At 37.4% G+C, this 23,995-nt stretch overlaps 3 protein-coding genes across 6 annotated transcripts; 1 reads left to right on the top strand and 2 right to left on the bottom strand.

Annotated features, from left to right (window-relative positions):
• Positions 1 to 237: 237 nt before the first annotated feature.
• Positions 238 to 6,852, bottom strand: LOC141639761 (putative ADP-ribosylation factor GTPase-activating protein AGD11). Of its 4 annotated transcripts, none has more exons than XM_074448808.1 (10): positions 6,459 to 6,851; positions 6,199 to 6,347; positions 4,972 to 5,136; positions 3,488 to 3,572; positions 2,927 to 3,002; positions 1,880 to 2,043; positions 1,557 to 1,797; positions 1,357 to 1,473; positions 1,166 to 1,261; positions 238 to 732 (listed from the first exon to the last, which is right to left on the bottom strand). In XM_074448808.1, exons 2-10 carry the CDS (start codon positions 6,242 to 6,244, stop codon positions 451 to 453), a joined length of 1,272 nt encoding a protein of 423 aa, XP_074304909.1. In that variant the 5' UTR covers positions 6,245 to 6,347; positions 6,459 to 6,851; the 3' UTR covers positions 238 to 450. The 4 variants fall into 4 exon arrangements, with proteins under 4 accessions (XP_074304909.1, XP_074304911.1, XP_074304910.1 ...); XM_074448810.1 differs by having other exon boundaries at positions 4,972 to 5,115; XM_074448809.1 differs by having other exon boundaries at positions 4,972 to 5,128; positions 6,203 to 6,347.
• A 2,298-nt stretch (positions 6,853 to 9,150) lies between these two features.
• On the top strand, positions 9,151 to 13,629 carry LOC141639731 (uridine 5'-monophosphate synthase). The gene is made up of 7 exons (XM_074448782.1): positions 9,151 to 9,765; positions 10,654 to 10,990; positions 11,658 to 11,741; positions 11,916 to 11,998; positions 12,093 to 12,180; positions 12,347 to 12,601; positions 13,222 to 13,629. Exons 1-7 carry the CDS (start codon positions 9,302 to 9,304, stop codon positions 13,348 to 13,350), a joined length of 1,440 nt encoding a protein of 479 aa, XP_074304883.1. The 5' UTR covers positions 9,151 to 9,301; the 3' UTR covers positions 13,351 to 13,629.
• Positions 13,630 to 14,521: 892 nt separating this feature from the next.
• On the bottom strand, positions 14,522 to 23,063 carry LOC141639727 (protein LNK2). The gene is made up of 8 exons (XM_074448779.1): positions 22,746 to 23,063; positions 21,926 to 22,211; positions 20,773 to 20,902; positions 18,386 to 18,674; positions 17,392 to 17,659; positions 16,928 to 17,253; positions 16,687 to 16,844; positions 14,522 to 15,008 (listed from the first exon to the last, which is right to left on the bottom strand). Exons 1-8 carry the CDS (start codon positions 22,773 to 22,775, stop codon positions 14,738 to 14,740), a joined length of 1,758 nt encoding a protein of 585 aa, XP_074304880.1. The 5' UTR covers positions 22,776 to 23,063; the 3' UTR covers positions 14,522 to 14,737.
• Positions 23,064 to 23,995: the final 932 nt, after the last annotated feature.

Genomic DNA, 23,995 nt, shown 5'->3' with positions numbered 1-23,995 from the left:
AGGATTATCAAATTTGTTCTAATTTGCCAAGTTATACAAAGATGGGAGAATGAACAGATGTTACACAAGGATACTACACTACATGTGTCAAAAACTCGACGGTCACATACTTCCTCGTCGCAATTCCACTGAATATGCAAGAGAAGGATTCCGGGTGTTTTAAGCAATGGAATTTTGTAGGAAAGTACAAGAGTTGTGTCAGAAAGCGATCGAGAGTGTTTCGAGTCCCATAGAGAATAAAGACAAACATTAGATGGAGATATTCATTTTTTTTCAACTAAGCTCATAGCCGAGTGTCCCAACCTGGTCGTGAAAATATACAGTTTATCACTCACTATGCAAATACAATCGTTTGACCTAAATGGGACATTTTCCTACCATTTTTTTCATCTATCCTATAACAAGTTCAATGTACATCATATAACTTGAGAAGGAATCAATGATGGCCTACTATTGTGTAAGCGGGACACATTCGATCTCCAGCTCAAGGACCCCTCTCTCCACATTCTGCAACCTGATTGACATTTGCTGCTTCACAGCCCCACCGACGAGGGAGATTATGCTGTCTTTCACAAGGGTGTTTTCTTTGCTTGCTACCCATTTTCCGAGCTGTGTTTCCTCGTGGAGCGTTGATCGCTCATAAGCCTTGGCTGCGGACACTAAGGGTTCAATGTTGATCTTGGCTTGGCCCATAAAATCATCAGGCGTAAATGTATCCTTGTCATACACAAGCTGAAAAGCTAACCATAATTAAAACTTCTCTGATATGAGATGGAAAGCATGCTCGAAACAATGAATGAAACGAATATCAAACAACTTAGGTAGTAATTATAACCCAAGCGGATGTGAGTTAGCTTATACTCATAGCTGGTAAAGTCATTGAGAAACGGTACTTATTGCCCAGGTTCAGAACCCGTTCAACACTACCCCTGCAACTCTCTTTAAAAAAAAAAAAAAAAAAAAAAAAAAAAAAAGGAACAATCTACTTCTGCCTAGAACACATTGATACATTGTCCCCCTTGTCAAATATTTTCCACGTTCAGACTATTGACGTACAGACAAGGATGGAGGTGTTAGGACTCTAAGAGTGATGATGGAATATCTGATTTATCATAATTTACAAAAATGTTGACCAAACTGATTTAAGATAAGCAAAACCACTCACCAACTTTAAGGGAGGGATACACTCAGGAATTGATAACATCAGCTTCTCGTTCCACACTGGGTTTAAGTTGTTCTTTATGACACGGGTCTTCACCGACTTTAAAGAAAATAAAGAAAAAGTTTGAAGAAAAGTAAGAACATAAAACATGAGTATAGCTGGATAAATGGAAAATCCAAGGGAAAAATGCTTACCTGTTGTCCCAGAGAGAGGATTACATATGGGTCACTAGTTATGATATCTCGAATAGCAAGATTAGTGCCTCTGACTACATTTACTTTTATCAGTCCGACAAATTCAATCATACCTGGCTGTTAACAAAAGAATTGGACTAATTAGATCATGTAAGACAAGGACTTATTGGAATATACATAACGATAATTTAGAGAATTACTGATGTGTCCCCCATTTTAGAGCCTTTAGTCTCTTCTTTTCTCCTCCGGTTGCAGCGGAACGGATGACCGAATCCCGAAATATGAAGGCTGTTGCTTGCTTGTTTGTCCATATGTTTCCTTTCTAGTGTATAAACTATATTCTTAGTTGACGCATTTAAGCAAGATGATGAAGTAGGGCGTGGGTGCGGACAGTTCGCGTTTTCGTCCAAGTTCATAAACTGTTGCAACTCATACTTCCTCCTGAAAGCCCAAAATGTGTAAGCAGATGAGCATATAGCCTCATATGTTCCGAAAATCCATGAGAAATCAATGACCAAATTACCTTATAAAATCTAGTCTCTCCTCTGTAGAGGAATCTGGTTTTAGTTTTATAATGTTTCCAGGGATGTATGCTTCATACTTTCTGTTTGCTACTCTATTTCCTCCCATTTCTGATAAGCTACTAATTTGATCATCTGTCCATTCGTCTAACTTCACTGATAAAACCTGAAAAAAAAAAACAAAAACAAAAGTGTATCCACCATAACAAATGCTTTTAGCAAGACAAGAATTATGCGAGTGACTTCACAAACCCTCAACCTAAAATTTACACTAGTTTAATGTAACACGAAATATTCATGTCTAACAAATTTAGTAAGAGCTCTAAGTCTTTAACCGATATAGATATATTGATATAGCCAATGGTCTACAATCTACTAAACTGGGTAGACTGCCAAAATACTACAAGTAATTCTTTACAGATGATGGAAATTAGAGGCATTTTTACGGCCTGAAGAGATTCTCCCTGAACAGTCAATGGATTAGTGATTACAATCTACTTAAACTGTCGACTGCCAAAATATCCTCCATTAAATTGTTTAAATTGCAACAAAGGAAACTATGACGAAGCTGCACAACAGTCAGATATGGCTGAGCTTAATGCACTATGAGGCATGAGGTATGCTCATCAAAGGTTTCAAGTTTTCAACATGGCTGATTTGTTAAATACTCCCTACATTCATTTCATTCATTTTTAAAATGTTTAAATGAATTCAGTACATTTTCACTCTGGGTAAGACATAACAGAAAATTTCCTCCTATGTGAGTGTGGGCCTCACTTGCTTTCCACCTCCTCAAACATTGGTAAAAAAGCAGATGTATGAACTGAAATGGAAGGAGGGAGGGAATACATCCCTATCACGGAGATGATAAGCTCCTACTTATTTTATTTTGACATAAGAAAGGAGTGATGAAGAGTATTGAAAGTATAACGAGTTCTTGCAAAAAACAAAATATAATGAGTTTGGAACATAGCACTATGATGATGAGAACCCAGTTTGTTTTCAAGTTGCTGATATTGATATTGTAGAAAAGTACCATATTACCGTACCTTTGTTATATGCACTCCAAGACTTCTGTGCACACCGGAGCACTTGATACAGATGAACACACCGGCACCCAGGGACCTGAAGTTCAAACAGAAATATGGTATTCATCACGTCTAAATAATTTCCACCTTTAGGGCTTGCTCCGGGAGTAATATGTATATTACTTTCTTTTTATGCTTGGTATGAGAGTAACTATTTATCCCGGAATCTTTACTTCATAAAAGGGTAATACATTGACCCACGCATTCCCAGATCATGATTAATGGGGTAAAAGATCACCTCAATAATCATTACCCTTAAATGTCAAGCCTATCATCAAGGAACCTATTACTCTAGCAATTAACTTCCCTCATAATTATCTCCCAACTAAAATTTACCCCCAACCTATTCCATGCATTCTAGGCAAGTCCATGTAATTATAATCCTGGATGCTATTTGTTGTGCCCACTGGAATCTGGATCACGGCACTATGGCAATAAACTCTACAAGCACTTTTCTTATATGATCTATATGTGTGAATCCAAAATCTAGAAAAGTAAAAATAAAAAAAATCCAGAACTTACACCCATTTAGGATTTGGAGAGCCACAGTCTGCACAGTGTTTATTGCCGGCATGAGATAAAAGTTGCTCTAATTTTTTCAAACGACCTGATGCAAGAAGAAGCTGACATAAACTATGGGCATATACAGAAATAGTAAAAAGCATATACAGAAATAGTAAAAATCAAATTTAGCTTCAGAGCGTTAGTAGACCAACAATTCAATGTTTAAGTGTACAGAACAATAGCTGATGGGAGGCAAGAGAGTCGTTAAAGAGTACATAACAACAGCTGATGGGAGGAAAGATACGCACACACACAACAGAGTTTCTCCCCTTACACTAGGACAATAGAGATTGTGATTATTAGATAATTTTTTCCTGTTAAGCAAGTTATCAACCGGAAATTGCTAACAACATCTCAAAGAGTGGAGGGGGAAGGAATAATGATCCATCTTGCACCAACTGAGGGTCAAAGTGAAACAACATCACTCTGTCACTGTAAAATGCTCGTAAATGAAATTGGTTCTCAGGCAGGCACACGGCATAATTCATGTCACTCCCAGTAGGTGGATGAGATATGCACCCAAATTTATTTTGAAAGAACTGGCATTTGGAAAGATAAATGCTATCATCAAAAATATGTATACTAAAGAATACACCCCTACATAGAAGCAAGTCACTTTAACAAAATCTGAGTAACCAGTATCTGATATTTTTTGTGGGTTATGGGTTGGAGAGGGCCCAGCCCCTGTTGTATTTTTAAGTTTAAATACACTTCAGTTAGTAGTACATGATCTAACATTGGAACCCCTTTAGCTCAATGGTCGAGGGATGAAAATTTCATATATGAGGTCAAGGGTCCAAATCTTGGCCCTATATCATAGTTTTAAAAGGCGTGAGGCGCACTTAGGCGAGAAGGGTTCTGAGGCAATAAAGCGCAAGGCAGAAACCAAAGGCACGCGCCTCATAGACACTAAGTCCACAGTTTTTGCAGACAGATTACGGAGTATTATAAATAGTGTTTTTGGCATTTTTTTTTTATTGGATTTTAAAGATGGTTAGCATGTAAAATACTAAACGTTAGGGATAAAGTGCCAAAGAGAAGGGAAAAATAAAAGAACTAAAAAGAAAAAATAATAATAAAATTAGTAGTGCGTCTAAGTGACAACACCTTGTCTAAAAGCGCACTTGTGGCGCATACGAGGCGTTTTGGCTAGTACCTCTCTGACCCTTGGGCTTAGTGTGCCACTAAGCCTCATATTTTTTGCTCCAAGATCCGCCACATGGTGTAATGAAAAATACATCTACATGGGTCGACATTTGACAATATTATATCTGACAAGTGATGGATGATTAACAAAATGGAGAACACAGATACAAAAGAGGCCGAGATGCAAGATATATACAATAATTGAGGCAAGCAAAACATTTCGACCCTTAAACTCAGCTATCAAACAAGTTTTACTATCACATAGAATCACTTCCAAGAAAAAAAAATCCATTTACCAGACTTCTCTTTTCTGGATATAAAGCTTTTACTTGAATTTTCCTTCGGCTTTCCAAGGTCTTGTCTCTCTGGAGGCTCTTTATCTACCCGTTGCCTTTCTCTCTCTAGTGTTTCGGCATGTAGCAATTCATAGAGAGAGCACCCTGTATGTATCGTCTGATCAACTGTTAGAGTAAACAAGCTTCACTACTGAAAAGACAAATTTGGGGTCAAGAGACGAGCAAATGTCGAACAATTTTTCCAAAACCTGCTCGACATACAGCCTGATAGATGAACTCAGAAAGAAAAGTTATAGAGAATAGATCAGTAATAAAACCTTTTGCCAGTTAGAAAGTACTCTTTCCTAGTAAAAAAATATTTGATACAATGCCGTTTATTTAAAAAAATGACAAAATTTGCCTGAACTCCTGAGGTAAACAAAAAGAAAGTTCACTTCATGCAGCATGGTTTTTGGCATGGCGGAGGGAGGCAATGTGAAAACAATTAATTGCTTGGGGGTGAATTAACTTTTTGAACGAAGCCTACCAAAACGTCATTAATACTAGAGAAAAAAGGATGCAATGTTGATAGCAGTTCAAATCATATGCAGGTCAATTGTAGTTGCATTAGAATTGAAGGGGATGAGATACTTTCATTAGGTTGTTCGACAAGTTAATGCCAAATGTGGTACACGAATATTTTTACAAAAGTCGCACTCTCAAATTCACATAATGGCTCACAAAAACATCATGCTTCCATTGCAAGAAATTGGTACATTCAATATTTCAAAAATGGAATGGAAATTCGAACACCAGTAAACCGTCGTTGTGCTTCTTGGCATATACAATGCTGGAATACATTTCCAAGTTCCGACCACCATCTCTCATGATTCTCTTGCAATTAATGCTGTATTTATCCTGAATTCCCAAATTCCCTCTTCAACCAAATCAAGTATCATCCCATCACCAATCCCTTAATCCCTTCTACATTCCTACATAGCTCTACCAATAATCAATCCAATTTCATTAAGCCTTAGAATCCAACAAACCAGTCAAGAATAGCAATTGATGAATGATCATTTACAACAACAACAATATTACCCTAGTGCCCAAAGGTCCCGTAAATTGTGGGGTAATGGGGGTTAGATGGCGCAGCCCAACCCATTTGTTACCAACACAAAAAGACTGTTTCCGAATGACCCCTGAATGAAAATTGCAACGAATGTCCCAAGAAATAAAAAGAATTACCTACAACATTAGTTTCATTTACATCTTCTTCTTGTTGGGTGGTCATATTATAGCCTTCCTAGATCACAAAAAGAAACCAGGAAAACTTGTAATCTTCAATTATAGAGTATACATTCAAGGAGCCGCCATTTTTATGCAAACTTCTTAGCCTGCAACCACCAACAATTAGGTGAATTAAAAACAGTAACCCAATTATAAAATATCTGCAACTACCAACAATTTTTTTTTTAAAAAGACAATCATTTAAAGAAGGTGCTTACAATAATAATGTTCTGAGAACAATGAAAAGCAACAGAGAATTAGATTCTCAAACTACTCAATAAAACCATTAAAAACAGTTTAATTTGGATGAAAAGGGAAATTAAAAAGATAGAATTGGAGGAACAAATATTTTGGTTGCAATAGTTGTGATTTTTCTGAAAAAAGTATGTTGGTTTGTTTTGGTGGCAAGTTTGCCTCATATCTGTTAATTATAGAGTTAACTTTTTATTAACAGTTTAATTAACAGGATAAGACAGCCATTAGCCACAATCTTAACTTGCTGCCATCTTTGTATTAACATTAACATATGTTTTCTGGCATTTCAAAGTTAGTTTTAGGATTTTATCTTCTGTGTATCTTCCTATCCATAATGAAATTTGTTCCACAGCTATCTGAGACGTACATATTCCTCTAAGTAATCTTAAAATGGGTCACTTATTATACTCCTTCTTATTCTCTAACATCTTCCACCTTTCCTGAAACGGCAAATTCAATAAGATTTTCCACTTTTCTTATTTGTCTATCTTTTGTGGTTACAATATCTTGTGTCCCCATATTCTCTCTCTTACTTTCATTTACATCCACATGTCATACTCCCACTAAATTCTACCCAAAAACAATTGTGGAAGAACATAGCGAATAAGAGGGAGTATACAGGGACGAAGCTCGGACCACATTTCACCCTCGGCCGAAATTTGTTACGTCCACTATAAAACCGCCTTTATATGAAGGCTTTACGTAATAAAATATTATGTCATTATGGTGCGATTGTAACCATTTTTCCTCTTAAAAAAGTCTGTTATTATAAAAATTTTACCCGTTATAAACTTATAACTATTAAAAAATATACTCCGTATAACACTAAAATTATACGGAGAACTCAAAATTAATTAAAAGGTCAAAATTAAACTCACTTGACTCTTGATGCCCGAGAAAACACCTACTCTTGAACATCTACCCACCATACTTACTCATCTAGGTAACAAACACAAAATCAATAGTTTTAACTCTACCTCCCCATGCATGTATTTATTAGTCCATACACTCTTATTACTCCTCAATGAATTTACAAAAATTTCTACCAATATGCGACATACAGTAATATTTCTAATCAAAAGGAAAGATAAATAAATTAAGAAGAGACATTACTTTAGTTGGTCTCCGAAAAGTATTAACTTATCAACGCAAATCGGCAATGGAGTTTCTATGAATTTTTTTCTACTAGCTATTTGTTTTATTTACTTTGTTTCTAGTAATAAGTCACATAATAAAGAAAGTTTTAGTTTTTTTAATTATGGTATTTATTCGGTAATTAATTTTGTACATATTTAGCTTTGCTTCTATTTGTAACGCAGCAATGAATAGGGAAAAGAATCAAAAGATGGACAATTTCCTTTTTAAAATTTTTCGTAATTTCTTTTTATGTATAAAGGATTTTCCGAAAACCCGCCTAGCCAGGCCTGTGCTTCGCCTCTGGGAGTATATAAGACAAAATACAACGGAAATGTATTGCGAGTAGCAAAAGTTCGTCCCATCTATGCAAATAGATTATTTTACCAGTTCTATTCTTAAGACGATATATATTTCTTAAGAAAGATCTACTTTTTGGGTTAGCCATGTTTATCTTTTAGTTGTGTATAGTATCATATTAAATGAGAATTTGGGTATTAGTTTTGGATCCCCACCCACACACATTGGAAAAATGTTAATGATGGACGTTACAACACAGGTCCTTATCACTCAACAGAATAACTTCAGGTCCTAATTGGATTATCGCTAAAAGAATATAAAGCTATGTTACTCCGACACTTCACTTAATTGTCGTGTCGTGTGTCAGTCCGATACGACACGACACTTCAACACTTCAATTTAGACCACAAAACAGAAAAATTCACCCCAAATAACCATGGCGGACACCAACACATGTCGACGTGTCTGAGTAACACAGATATAAAGTCCACGTCTTCCTTGTGCCCTTAGCTCAAGAATAACGTATTTGATTTCACTTCATCATCATTTTTTACTTCTTAAATCTATACATGATTTTACGTCATTTCATTAAAAATAAGCTACATTTTTGCTACTTTGTCAAATATTTTTTTTTTATACAATTAACTATTTTATCAGTTTCTAATTTTCAGCTACCTTATCAATCATTTTAGCGTTTAGCTACCTTTCTAATTAGTTTTACCTAGACTTGACAAACGGGCAAGTCGGGTCGGGTTCAGATCAGACCAGCTCAGTTGCGTTATATTTTCGGGTTAACTTGGGTCAGGTTAGATCATGTCATTTTGGGTTTGGGTCTATTTCGATATGTTGGTCGGGTCATTTTCGGTTCAAACGGGTCGCATTATTTCCGGTCGAGTCATGTTCGGGTCGATGATTAAGTGAAAAAAAAAGGCATTTCAAGTATTTTTGGCTCAATTAGAGTCGGGTTTAACGGGTCAATTTCGGATCGGGTGACGTTGGATCAGGTAATTTACGTGTCATCAAAGCCCAGATCATGTTCGTTGCGGGCAAATCAATTCGTATTTTAGTCACATTTGGTTGTAGACTTATAGTAGTTCTGAGTCGGGTCAATTAGATCGGGTTTATTTTACCGGGTTTAGTTTTGCCCAATAAAGCCCAAATATTTACATATTTTGAATTTGAAGGGGTGAGTATACTCTAAACAAATTAGCCCAAATATTTACGCATTTACGTATTTTGAATTTGAAGTGGTGAGTAGCTTTACGCCTTTACTCCTTTAGTGGTCATTTGTGGCGACTTGTATCCATCCATCCGCCGCTAAACCTCAAGAAGCATCTCATTCCCTCTCCTCTTTCATCCTGTTGAAGCAACAATGGCGACGACAGCAGCATCAATGGAAACCCTAATTCTGAAACTCCACGAAATCTCAGCAGTGAAATTCGGGTCCTTCAAACTGAAATCAGGAATAACCTCCCCAATCTACATAGACCTACGTCTAATAGTCTCATACCCAACACTCTTAACCTCCATCTCCGAAACCTTAATCGCCGCTGTTCGGTCATCTGATGCCACATTCGACGTGGTATGCGGCGTACCGTACACAGCACTCCCCATCGCCACCGTCGTCTCCGTCGCTAATAACATCCCCATGCTTATGAGACGTAAGGAGGTCAAGGCATACGGTACTGCTAAGGCCATTGAAGGTGTGTTTACTCCAAATCAAGCTTGTCTCATTATTGAAGACCTTGTTACGAGTGGCGCTTCTGTCCTTGAGACTGCTGCTCCTTTGCGTGATTCCGGTCTCCGTGTCTCTGATGCCGTCGTTTTGATCGACCGGTCAGTTCTTTCTTATTCCATTTCAGATAATTGAAATCGTTTATCGTATCGTATCATATTCGTATAATATAACCGCACTCTTTTCTTATCTTAGCTCTAACTGAAAGTATCAAGTAAATGAAACTGTTTTATCATCAAATGTAAGTACTAATCTTGTGCTATGATTTTCGACAATTTACTTTGTTTTTGTGCGTATGAGCCAATTCGAGTTTAAATATTTGCGGCCTTGGTTGTTTTTTTTAACTCCGCAAGAGTGTAACTTTCGGCATATAGTTTTTTACGGGTTTTTTTATGTTTAGTTTTTGTTTTTGAGTGTGTAAATGAAATACTGAAGTTGTAATGGTTATTTTCAGTGAAATATGGTGAGATTAGCATGGAATATTTCACTATCAATGCCTCAATGGATGTTCACTTTAAGATTGTTTGGATATCAATTCGTAGCCGGTCTATGCTAAAATGTGCGCTTAAGTGTGAAATGCATAAGTCCTACAATTTCATTTAAGGTCCTTCCAATTAGTGAAATCGACTAGATATTAGTCCCTCCATTGCATTGATGATGCAAGTGTCCTTATTCGCCTTGGTGGTCTATAGATATCAACTTTGACCATTAAACTTTTCAGATATGTGTAGATATACAAAGTAAAGTCGTCACATCTGATTTATCGAACAACTTTATTCATACCATCGCTTCATGAGACGATTAAAGTGAAATATCGACAATAAAAAAAGGGATGTACAATGTGGAGAAGTCTTTTGTCATTCTTGCTATGTCTATCAATCGAAATTCAATCCGTTAGTTTTAGTTTTTCATTTTTCTTTGAATTGGGTCATTATCTTCCTGTTCATGGATCTTATTCTTACGCCAATAGTGGTAAATCTGCGTCACAGGGAACAAGGAGGTAGAGAAAATTTAGCAGACAATGGAATTAAGCTTCACTCGTTGTTGAAGCTGAGTGAGATGGTTGGAGTTCTAAGAAGATTGGGTAAGGTGGAGGAGGAAACAGAAAAGATGGTCCTGAAGTTCTTGGATGAGAATAAGAAGGTCTCTGTGCCAAAGGTAGAGAAAGAGGTACTTGGAGTGAAGTTGGGTTATGCAGACAGAGCCAAGTTAACTAAGAATGAGACTGGTAAAAAATTGTTTGAGATAATGGTGAAAAAGGAAACTAACTTGTGCTTGGCTGCTGATGTTGGTACAGCTGCTGAGTTGCTGGAGCTGGCTGATAAGGTGATCCTTTTTTTTATTCATCTATCTTACTGTAGCAATTTATAATAAGATCTATGTTACCCTAATTTGGAGCTTCATTTTTTGGTAGAGCTCAAGTCTTATATGAAGTATCTTCTATAGAAGTGTAGAACTCTTATGGAGGATTCAAATATTTTATCATTTATGCCTGTCCTCTTAATGCACCTGACACATTCTAGTATGACTTTAAACTTAAATATTATGTCTGACGTATGTAAGATTGTCGTTAGATTATTGGTGCTTTTTTATGCTGTCCTTTGAATTGTTTCTGTGAAGTTGTATTTGCAATCTGTTACCAAGGCCGTTTCCTGATTATTATCCGAGAAACACATGAAATGGTCACTTCAGGAGTTTTATGTATATGGGCATATGGCATCGATTGGTGAAATCTTAGGTATTGGCTGTGTGCAATGTCCTTGATGATCAATCAATTCCTTAAGAGGCAAAACGAGTTCTTAGATTACTAACTTTGCTAAGAATTATGATTTTACCCGGCATCAAGTCATCAAGTGACATATGTATTATATTAATATTGATTACATAAAAACTTTGAGCTTGATATTACTTTGGAATGCTTGACAGGAAGTTGTATTTCCGAAGATTTACACTGTTTTGTGACTTGTTCTATTTGGGCCATTTACTGTTGCAGGTTGGACATGAGATCTGTTTACTGAAAACTCATGTAGATATTTTGCCTGATTTTACCCCGGATTTTGGTTCAAAGCTTCGTTCGGTAATGTTCCAACTCTTTTAGCTCTCTCTTTAAAAGTTTCATATTTGTTCTTTTAGCTCAGCTGTTTGAATCTTATTAAAGAGGACTGATCTTTAACAGAGTGCTGTGTATTTAATTCTTCTAATATTTGTCTTCATGCTAAAGATTTATCATATTGGTCATTGAGCTTGACAGATTGCGGATAAACACAACTTTCTGATCTTTGAAGACCGTAAATTTGCTGACATTGGCAACACTGTCACAATGCAGTATGAAGGGTAAGATATCTTACTGCGTCATACCCGTAGTTTGTATTTTCTATTTTCTATTTTCTATCTTCTGTCTATTCTTATTACTTGTTGTCTGTTGTAGTGGCATCTATCACATTTTGGAATGGGCTGATATAATCAATGCTCATATTATCTCAGGCCCTGGGATTGTAGATGGTCTTAAATTGAAGGTTAGAATTTTGTTATTTATTTAAGTCAAAACCTATGTTACTACGATACTTCATTTTGGCTGCTTGTTGCATGTTTGATAATTGATACACTGACATTAGGACATTGCAACTGAGTCAGAGTCTTAAAAACCATTAATGTTCTGTTAACCTTCTTTCTGAATTTCAGGGCTTGCCTCGTGGAAGGGGTCTCTTGCTGTTAGCCGAAATGAGTTCTGCTGGTAACCTAGCTACAGGAGAGTACACAGCCGCAGCTGCGAAGATAGCTGCGGATCATTCAGATTTTGTTATTGGTTTCATCTCTGTCAATCCAGCTTCCTGGAAAAGTGGACCGGTTAACCCAGCGCTCATTCATGCTACTCCAGGCGTGCAAATGGTTACTGGTGGCGATGCCCTTGGCCAACAGTACAACACTCCGTATTCAGTATGTTTATTATGTTATTTTTTTCTTGGTCCATATTCAGATGGACAGTCATATTGAAGTAAAATAATCTGGGGCTTTTTGGTGATTGTTGCTGAGATGGACTATTGTCATTTGGAGCCAACAATGTGAAGTGAAAAGCAATGAAACATTACAGAAAAAAGGAGGAAAAGAAGAGTCACTAATTCATGTTTTTACGACATGTCCATGCCCCTCTGTTTCCAAAAACAGAGAAGAAAAAAGACGGCCAGTGCCGAGTAAACAAAGGAAAGTGAAAGAGCTGAAGCAAGAAGAGAGGAAAAAACTTGACATTAAGTACCACGGGGAAGAGGTGTAAAAAGGAAACATAATAGTGGCGACATAAACATAAACAATGAAAATTCAGAATGCCCAATGAAAAATTAGCTAAGAGAAGACATAAAGAGGGGAACTATGTGTGAAATGATGGTGTGAAAGAAATTGATGAATGATGATGAACTATGTGATTCATGCTGTTTGTCTCACTTTAGATCCACTGAAACGAGTCAATTTTCTTGTAAGGGGTTGTGGATTTGTATGCATGGTATTACCTGTCTTACTTTGTGAACATTATGCATCTGACTGAAAATGGTTGTATGTTGCAGGTGATCCATGATAGAGGCAGTGACATTATAATTGTCGGACGTGGAATCATTAAAGCAGCAAATCCTGCAGATGCAGCTCGTGAGTATCGGATCCAAGGATGGAATGCATACTTGTCTAGGTGCTCTTGAGACATTCCAGCATTTGCCTGGACTTGCTTAGTTTTGCAATACGACTGGCAAGTTGCTTTGGAAAGCTCTATCTGTCGTCTGATCTAGGGTTCAAGTTTCAGATAGGGCATTCGATTTGGCTGAGTTATTTATATAATGTGTTTCATGTCTTTTTTACTGAAGCTTTTGACTGCCACCTTCTTAATTATTAGAAATAGCCAAGGCAAATGGCAACCTTAATATTATGCATCTTGCTTGTTTGATACATAATTCATAATAAACAAGGCCTTTTTTTGGTGATGGCTTAAAATTCCCTGGATGAGGGGTCTCGCCGTTCGCTCGTTATTCCATGACGCAGATGCTTGTTTTAGGAACTACTGTACACTGGGGGTATTTGGCTATTCGCTATTCATACCATTATTTGTGGGAACACCAGATCTTTCATGTGTCTCGGGGTTTTGCCTCCTCAGATAACACCGAAATCTCTCTCCGGAAGTGTGTTAGTGTTCAATCATTAGTACACTACTGTGATGATTTTTTTTGGCCAGAACTGTCACGGTAATTGTATTACTCGTAAACTAGCGTTGATCCCGTGCCAAATGCACACATTGATAAATTCACACTTTGCAACCCAGAGGCCGCTAACGAGCATGCTGGATCTTTGATTAAAGAGTTTCCCAATACGTACCCTTATCCCTTGCTCGAATCTCTTGGATATCCAATGGTCGAGAGGCACTCTAGACATGGAGTGCTACGGGGAACGAATATGCAGCTTTAGTGCTCGTGTCAGTTGTTCTGCTTTGTGCTTTAGTTTACATAGACATAAAGTTGATTCGGACGATTTCCAAATTTTCCACATTAATTTGGGGGCGACTCTAATTGCAAGCTCGTGTCAATCATTTCATCGGTTTTGAGCTTTACAAATCGGTATCAATCCATGACGTGCTGAACTCTGTTTCTCTTTCGACAAAGGCGGTTCTGTGGGCAAGTGTCGTCGCGGGTGCGAGCATGGGGTTGTGGGCGTCAACCAAGTCATAAGAAAAATGAACCGCTTGTGAAGTATTATGGCACTAAAAAGACGTAAAACGTAATACATACAAACGCCTCAAAAGAACTCACATCCGGATGTCATAGAACTAGCAGCATGACACAAGATGATTCTTAGCCTCGGTGAATTTTCAACAGTTCATCAAAACCAAAAAGCGAAATATATGCACTACAACTTACTATATTCAATAAGAATACAATATGAAGTCACGTAGTTTCATCCGATATAAGTAACACACCACTAGTCATGAGCTTTGACAAGGTACATACATATAAATGAACAAAGACAGGAGCAAGGAAACAATTACCCTTAACATGATAGTTTTTCTACCATTTTATAAAAAGTTGAATGACCATGCTCTTACATGTTTTGTTTTGTTCTATCGAGTTGCATCTCTGAGTGAGCAAGTTCTTCCTGACATGAATCCACAAATGGTCTCCGAAGATCGAGATTTTTGTCAGAGCTGTTCGCCTTTGAGTCGCTTTTCTCTATGCACACTTTGTTGGAATGAGAGGACTCTGGTGTCTCCGCAGGTTTAACCAACGCCTTGAAAGGTCGGTGAAATAACAAATGAGCTACAGCTCGGTCTATGTGGTTTGTCTCGGTTTCTGCAGTTGCATTTCCAGCAATCCTGAAATTAATTGCATACCTCAAAGATTGAGAAATGATATCATCTACCTCTTTCAAATGTTATGTTTAGGCATTTTAATTAATTACTCGGCAATAATATCATTTTCGCGACAAAATTAGATAACCTTAAAGACCGAGGGTATATATTAGATATGAAAAAAAATATAAAAAAAAATAGTGGTACAGCCACAAGAAATTCCTAACATATATTTAAGAGTTTCAGCTGAATGCAGACCAAAATCCACACTTCTCAGTTAGAAATAGTTTTGACAATCTGAGTAATTTCAGTTATCAACTTATCATCACTGTCCAGCCAACTTCATCAAGACAGCAAATTTCTCTTATCTGTGAGAAAGGACTCTTAAAACCCATGAAGACATGAAGAATTTTATCGTTTAAGCAGTCTCAAGTTGCAGCAGTCATGTTTATATATCAGGAGAACGAGAAAATTTCACAGTATCATCAAATGTTAATTGATCAATGACTTGATGAAGCCAATTCCTCTGCAAGAAACGACTCTCTAAACCCATTGGCGTTTTGAAGGATTTTTAAGTATGTACTTCAGTTGCAGGCTTGCTGCTGTAATGTTTATCTTATGGAAAAGTAAATATTCCAAGTACCAGGACAGACATGTAACACAATTCACAGTTACACATTAATGAAAGACCAATTTCAGCATCCGCAATGAGGTGAAGACAGTGATGGAGTTCTTAAGGGGTCGGGGCGTCCCTCATTATTTGAGTGTTCATATTCTTTTCAATTTCTATGGATAGAAGTAATTAAAGCCATGAAAATCATCTAATAAGGCAAAATCGTAGTTACTATTACTACAAAGTATTATTACCACTATAATACCACAACCACCACCACCGTAGGAGGATCAGATCCCTCATCTTTGCACTTTCCCTCCTTACAAGCAAGTTAGAAAATCACCCTCATTCAGTTTCAGAATCTCGCTATATTTGGCAATATGTCCCAAGGGTCTCCAAGAATCAAAGTTTAGGATTGGACTCCTAGCTTAATCAGGAAATCCTATAGTACACCTTTAGACACAAAGCGACAAAATCCAAGGACTTAAATGTAAATAAATCTCCATAGTCACTTCCCTCCTCCGTCTAGTGTCTACATGTTCAACACATGTAGTAATGTTACTCAGTCTAGGCTTCATGGCTAGAAGTATCTGGTACTGGTGAGTGTCCAAGGGCCAGAGTAACTAGTCGTAACTAGTCTGAAGGAAAAAGAAATCTTGTGTTTGGGCTTAAAATAAAGTGTTGACATGTCCTGCACTCATACCAATGTACGAGCGTCGAGACGTTGGCAAGAGTGCACAATGTATTATGAAGACTCAAACTAGGGTAGAATATCATATGTAGCACCTTCCTAACGAACAAGACATCAGTATATTTGACTTCCTACACCTTTATTGATCCAGAGATTTACGTATATGCCCTTCAAAATTTATCCACTGATCAAGAGAGCATGTATCAAGTCTTTGTAATTTAATGCCCTGGAAAATATTGATTTACAAAGACATTTTCCCTCAAAAATACCTTTTGCAATTCAACATTTAATATTAAGCACAATGAAACAATCAGAGTCTTGCAACAGCTTTGGAGAGTAAGCCCTGCTGCCCTATTTGATGATTCGATACATGAAAGAAATAAATTTACTTTACTAACCTGTCATGACTGCTTAAATCTTCTTCTGTAATCTCAGCGTGAGAAGTACTACTACTACTTTTCGCAGCATTCGCATCACTTGCATAGTGTCTTTGTGTGGCACTATGAGCCAACCGAAATAAGCTATCCTTTATGCACAACCTTACTCTCATATCCAGCTTCAAAACAAAAATGAAATTTTTTGTTTTAAATGAGGCCTTCAAACTCAAGGAAGGATAAAATCAATAATATGTTGACATACTCTTGCAATGATATCCTGAAGCTGGTAAAGAACCATATCCGCTGATGAATATTCATCCATGTCACATATCGTACTAACATTTGCCTTCGTATCTGAAGAACCTGGATTACATGAATAAGGGCTTAAATTCTCATTCACTTCTAATTCGGCCTTTTCCATGCGCAGGAAAGAATCCTCTTGATAAATCTTCTGAGAAAGTGGATAATCAACACGGGAAGCTTGATGACTTAGTTGCTGCTGTTGCTTGTGAATAGCAAGCATTGCTCGCATTTGCTGACGCCGCCTCAACTTCTCAATCTTTTCTTGGGGTGTCATATTCATGGGTCCTGCAGAAGTTTTCACAGGTTTATTAAATGAATTTACATCAACAACATCAGAGCCTTAATCCCAAAATAATTTGGGGTCGGATTAAAGGAAATTACATCACTTCCAACATATTTTAGGATTAGCAAGGATGGACTCACGTTCATCATTGATTGGTTTTACCATACGATTAGCAGAATGCTGTCGAGGGAGACTTTTGTGCTCAAAAGGATCTACATATGTATTACAGAAATCACTGTGAACAGCAGATGGGAAATTTGGTACTGTGATTGGGGAACGCAGGCGATCGTAATGCGAATAAACTGCAGTATATGAAGGGCATGTATCATATACATCCCCTGATGGTGTAGAATCAGTTATCTTCTTGTTTATCTGCTGGTATTTTGGTGGGTTTGTAGACAAATCATCCTGTAACAGGTAACAGAAAATAAATGCATCATTTCAATAAAAGGACGTATAGTTACTCCTAAGCCAGATAAACTCTCTTTTATCTCTTGGGGGTATGTGGTGAGTAAACTAATGCACAAAAGGGTACCGTATGAATTTGATCAACTAGAGGGTAACACACCGGTGAAACCCCGCTATTTTAAATTATCAAAATGCATCACGTGCCCTTATAACAAGATTGTGTCCCATGTCCATCCCCGTGTCTTGTTCTCGTGAAACATTTGGTGAGGACATCAAGAACCCAGCGCTACTTTAACTGTTAACCGTGGAGCCACTAAGACCATTCTGAGTTAACTTCAGGCAAATATACTTGGTTGCATCTGAAAGAAGATGTACGTAGTGTGAAGATTGTGGAATCTGCAATTAGCCATCCTATAAAAGACTTGTGAATGATAGGTATTGGATTGGGATGAACATTGAATTTCACGATTGTACCATAGATAATTGCAACACTGTCGTTTATATAAGCCAACATACTGAGAAAAGGGATTTAAGCAACCGCAGAGGTGGACACTAGAGTCGCCTTACTCAAGCAAATAAATCAAAGGCATTTGTTTTGGGCACTAATTCATTTAACTATCATTTCTTCTTAAATCATAAAAATACCGTATTAAACGTCAGCCGTTCATAGTTCATGACCACTAAAAATAATCGTTGTGAAAGGCAAGTTCAGCTTAATGTTTATACCTTTTCCTCAATCAAAGCTGAAGTACCCATTGTGCATTCTTGTTCCACAAATCTCCCAGATTTACTGCTGTCAGTCTTTACAAATCTCATTGCTGCAGAGGTCCATTCATGCATGTACTCAGAATTGAGCTCAGTTTTAGAAGAGGTATTTTCCAGTTCTCCGAATTCCCATTTTTTTGAGCCGAGATCTCCAGATAAGGATTTAAATGCTCCCCTTGTGAGATCTTTCGACGACGGCCATAGCTCATCTGGGCCGCCAAGACTAGAGTGGCCATCTAATTTGTCATTGCTGCAAAATCATCACTTGTATGAAGATTTTGTCAGATGGATAACATCAGAAGATTTCATTATTTAGTAGCTCCATAATAAGTTCTACAAAATGAGCATATGCGAACGAATACAAATCCTCAAATTCCTCATACAAAGGGCATGTGGTTTTGCATGGAAAACCACACAGAAAACAAATGACCTTTGAGTAAATGTACTATGTTATTATGTAAGTAATAATCAGCAGATAAAAAGTCGTAACAAAATGCCCGAGAAACCATTTCGAATTTACTCGTTTCACCTTATCAAAGATTCTATCAATGAGAAAAGGTCCAGAAAAGTCGATATGGTATAGAAAATTCAGTTCAAGAAAATAAAGTTTAAAACAGCATAAAATCAGACACGGTTAGATTAGAGTGTTCATAAAAGTGATTTTATAGGGATGAAGGTGAGGCAACTTGCGGTTCATTTGCCAACAAATCAGATAACCGGCTTAAGTAACAGACATCTGTATAAATGATGTCATAATACCAGAGCTTGACATTCCTCATCAAGTAACCATCGCCATTACCTACTAAATCATCAGAGTTTTCCAGCATTTGTGCCTACTAAAAGTCACTTAGTTTACCTTGAGCAAGAACTCCAGGATAGAAGAAGAAAACAGGCCCAACAGGCAACCAGAACATCCATTTGTCAACAGACAAGACACACTAAACCAGTAAAAACTCATTGTATTGAGTTACAGAAGCCCGAAGGCAGATGTCCTGAATGATAGATGAACCAACTCAACCAAAACCTTAAGGTGATGGTTGAGGCCCAACTATTATAAATATTCCTATTAGGCTCCCTCACTCAAATGCCCGTTGGGCTTGAAGAGTGGTTAGTTGTGCACCGGCTCCCCCATACGGTGTGCTGGGTTCCACTTCGAGTTTTTGAGGGGTTTTGAGGTTGCCAGGATTTGAACACGTGACCTTCGGTCACACTGGCTCTGATACCATGATAGAAGAACCAACTCAACCAAAACCTTAAGGTGATGGTTGAGGCCCAACTATTATAAATATTCCTATTACTGAAAACCTCCTTCTTTGGGACCTTTAAGTTCCAGATATCAAAATCAACATTAGAGAAACTTAAAGGGAAAGACTTTACCCAAGACTCCTTAGGAATGATGCTAAAGGCCTTGATGTAAAGAAACCACAAACATCTTACCTAAAATAGCGACACGTTGATTGGGAACCTACCACCAAATATTTTGTTTTAACACCCATGTAAAAGAGATGAGACAAGCACGTCCATTAAAGAAGTGGAGTACAAAATATTCAAGTTCCCAAAAAGTTTGCCACCATCAAAAAATCAGAAACAGAGTATGGGAAAGTGATGAACAGGAACGAGGATAGAGAAAGGTGTCTCCCGGTACCCACTTTATTCGGCATAGCAATAAGCTCCTTGGATTTTGACAATGTGTTACATCTTTAAAGGAGCAATGGATGCACTATCAAATGTGGTTTTTTACTGTCATTGTAAATCCTTATAATAGACCACTTAAAATTCACTTATGCTCAAGGAGGAGTAGTAAACCTCTTTTTCCAAATACAACCTCACAACTGTAATATAGTTTATGTCCCACTGTTATTGAGTGAACGAATCCCACTCCACAGACATCGACATTTGGAAGTTCCCTAAATAATTAGTCTCTCAAGTTTAAGTTTATGATACTACTCTGATAAAATTATGGTGTTGGTAGACTGCGCACTTTCTACTTACAACTGCATCCATACAGTGATACAGGGCAGACATATAATCTGGACTGAAGCAGAAATAAATAGTAGCATGCCATAAATATCCAACCCCACACCTCAGTCACCACACACCATCACGCAGATGCACACGGACAGACACTATAAATCACAGATACTGTCTACTGTATCTGAATTGAATTTGTTTTCTTTATAAACAGAGAGACAAGGACACCAATTGTTAAATTAGATGACCGACATAATGTGTTTTCTAGTTTTGTCATTCCAGCCAGCATTAAAACAAATAATGACGAACTGTTGATGGACGAGACAAGGACGAACACATGTAACAGGAGACAGTATGAATAAGAAATTTCACATTACCTGAACATTCGGTCCAGATCGTCAAAACTTCCAATGTTAGCCCAGTTGTTGCCAACAAGTTCACCAAGTTTCTTGTCCTCATGCTGATTCCCAGAAACCTCGGGATCAATACCTAGCTCAGTTTCCTCAGCTAAAGAGAAGATTACGTTGTAGAAACATAAGCATAAGAGATCATGCATCCTTTAGAGGACTAAGGGCAAGCGCAACAGAAAACATACATCTTGATAGGGATGGCAAAAGCAAGGTGTCGGACAATGTTTCATCACTTTCATGTCAGATAGAATCAGATCATATGCCAGATCAAACTAGCTTAAGACTGTACAACAACATTACCCTCGTCCCTCAAGAGTTTCCACAAATTGCGGGATAAGGGGTCATATGTACGTAGTCTTAATCTGTGTTAGCACACTGAGAGAGGCTATCGAAATGATCCAAAATGAATATTGGGTCAAGAATTAGGTTGAATGTCTGCCTTCACGATAAACAGAAACAAAACTAGTTCAAACTTTAAGGGTGTGTTTGGATAGATTTTGGAGGGAAAGGAAGGGGAGGGGAAAGAAAGGAAATAATTTTCGTTGTTTTGTAAGCAAAATGGATGTGGTGGGCTCCCCCTCCATTTCCATCCTACAAGGCAAAATGGAGAGAAATCTAACTCCCTCCATTCCCCTCCCCTTCCCTTTCCTCCTTTCCTACTTTCCTCTACCAAATACAACCTCAATACTGTAATATAGTTTATTACCTACATCATGACAGGTCATTGTAAAGTTTGAATAGAATTTCAAGCATGAAGGAAGTCCATTTACTAGTCCCCTGATAGTAAAGGATAAAAATGTTCATTCTTGAGCACTGAAGTTTCATATGTGAAATTTCTTATCTATTTGGAGGCAGGGGGCAAAAACAAAAGGTATTCTAGCATGTAATTTCATACGGAATCTCTTGCAGAGTCCTAAATTAGTAAAGTAGAAGAAATGATGATAATAAATTGAAAGTAATAATGGCAGAAATGCAAATAAATGACACCCTATGCTTGAACACCCATTACCCAAATAACTCATGAAAATTTTACCTCACATCCACTATCCCTCCCAAAAGAAAAGGGCCAAATGCTTTCTGTTGCCATCCCTAACTCTGATGTGGAAAAACATTTGAGTACCTATGACAGCATAGTCGATTTTTGAAGTTGAAAATGGAGGAGAATCAAGCTGAGGATCCTTGGCGGTTCCTGAAGCAGAAATATGGACACCGTCATTTTTGTCTTGTGAAAGCAAATTAGAAATTGTTTGGGTTTTTTCAGCGCCGTTTATATATGTGGCTTCCTGATTCAGTGTTTTCTGGTCACTATCTCCAAGATGTGCCAAATCATTTTCTCCAATGTCTTCTGGATAAGGCACAATATGATCATCAGCTTCTGTATCCTCACCCCATAATATATTTGCTAACTGAGATATATATATATATATATATAAGAGAGATTAATAATAAGTTGAGCACCAAAAATAATCATACAATCAATCCATCATGCTGAAGACTAACCAGTGTAAAAAAAACATAAACTGTACAGAAATTATCCTGATCTGCCAACTGCCATCATAAAGTTTTGCCTCTGGGAAACAAAGCAAGGAGTACCCACTTAACTATAAACTAGTCCCTTCACTCGTTTTCTAGCGATGTGGGACAATACCCCAACACACACATGGGAATTGGGAAGAGACCTCAACAATTGGTGATGGGAGGAGCCTCACTTGTTTATGGGCCGGTCTGTTGCACCTACTTTGATAAGCCGGCGGCAGAGGACTCAACATATGTGTGTGTTCCTCGATATACAGGATACAACAAAGGTCTACTCTGTGAAGCTATTAGAATACACGCAAGAGACCGGTTTTGAGGGTATGACTAATCTTAGCGACTTGACACCAATAGCAAAAAAAAAAAAAAAAAAAAGAAAGGAAGGAAGAAGAAAGGGAGATAATAACCTCCTGGTCGTCCCAATCAAACATCTTCATGAAAAATAATCGAGATTATCCCATTTTGCTACACCTTTCCACACATTTCCAATATTATTATTATATTATGGATTAGTAAAGCAGAAGAAAGGAAGAGTGAATGAAAATGGAGAAGTTGAGAAAAGAGAGGAGAGAGAAGGAAAAAGGAAGTGAGTGACACGTGTGAATAGAGAGAGTATCAATATATGTGGTCAGGAAACATTCATATCAATTCTTCACTTGTTATTGGCCTTGGAATTTCTGGTTTTTCCTTTTTCCTTTTTGTTTTCTTAATTTTCTGGGGTTCCCGGCTTCCCCTTGACTTTGTTTCTTTCATACGGGTTTAGGAGGTGACCCTACCTTCTTTGCTGCGTGGATGGTATCACACACTACGTTTTTTTTACGGATAATTCACACGGTACCCTTAAATTTTGCCACTTTGCACGAAATACCCAAATTTTTGATCCGGAAAACTTAAAAAGGCCATAACTCGTGTTTACGAACTCAGAGCGTGAAGATTTTTTTTTCAACTCGATCATCTTTCCGAGAACTACGATTTGAAAAAAAAAATTGACGATTTTGGAACACGTAACCAAGAGATATGATCATTCAAAGTTTGTTCGGTCGAAAAGACTTTGAGACACAATAACTCCTAGTAACGGGATCAAAATGTGACAATTTTTTTTTTTGAAATAGCAGTTCTCGGAAAGATGAGCGATTTAGAAAAAAAAATCGTCATTTTCTGAACTCGTAAACACTAGTTATGACCTCTTTAAATTTTCCGGATCAAAAATTTGGGTATTTCGTGCAAAGTTGCAAAACTCAAGGGTACCGCGTGAATTATCTGTTTTTTTTATTTTCCTTCGTTATCCACCATATCTTTTTAGACGCGCAGGTGTGTGTGTGTGACTGTTGAGTGTGTAATTGACTAATTGTGTATCACGTTACAGTACTTGGGGATGAGGAGGCAATACAGCTCGCAAACAGTAGTTTGAGCTAGGGGTGATAGTTTTTTTTTTTTTTTTCTTTTTTTTTTTGACAATTGTAAAAACAGGTTCTACAATTTCATGGCCTGTCGTGCCAGGCCATGTGCTATACTATTAAAGTGTCTCGGAATATAATTGAAACTTAAATAATGAAAAAAGACATAAAGCCTTTGCAAGTCCTTCAGAATGCTTTTAATTAGGTGATTTTCCTTTTCTAACCCCGTAATCTGATTTATAAGTGGTAAGCAGTCTGAT

Source organism: Silene latifolia, unplaced genomic scaffold (genome assembly GCF_048544455.1).
Source record: "Silene latifolia isolate original U9 population unplaced genomic scaffold, ASM4854445v1 scaffold_57, whole genome shotgun sequence".
Classification (NCBI taxonomy): domain Eukaryota; kingdom Viridiplantae; phylum Streptophyta; class Magnoliopsida; order Caryophyllales; family Caryophyllaceae; genus Silene; species Silene latifolia.
Note: the sequence above shows the minus strand (reverse complement) of the source record. Positions and strands in the feature narration are given on the sequence as shown.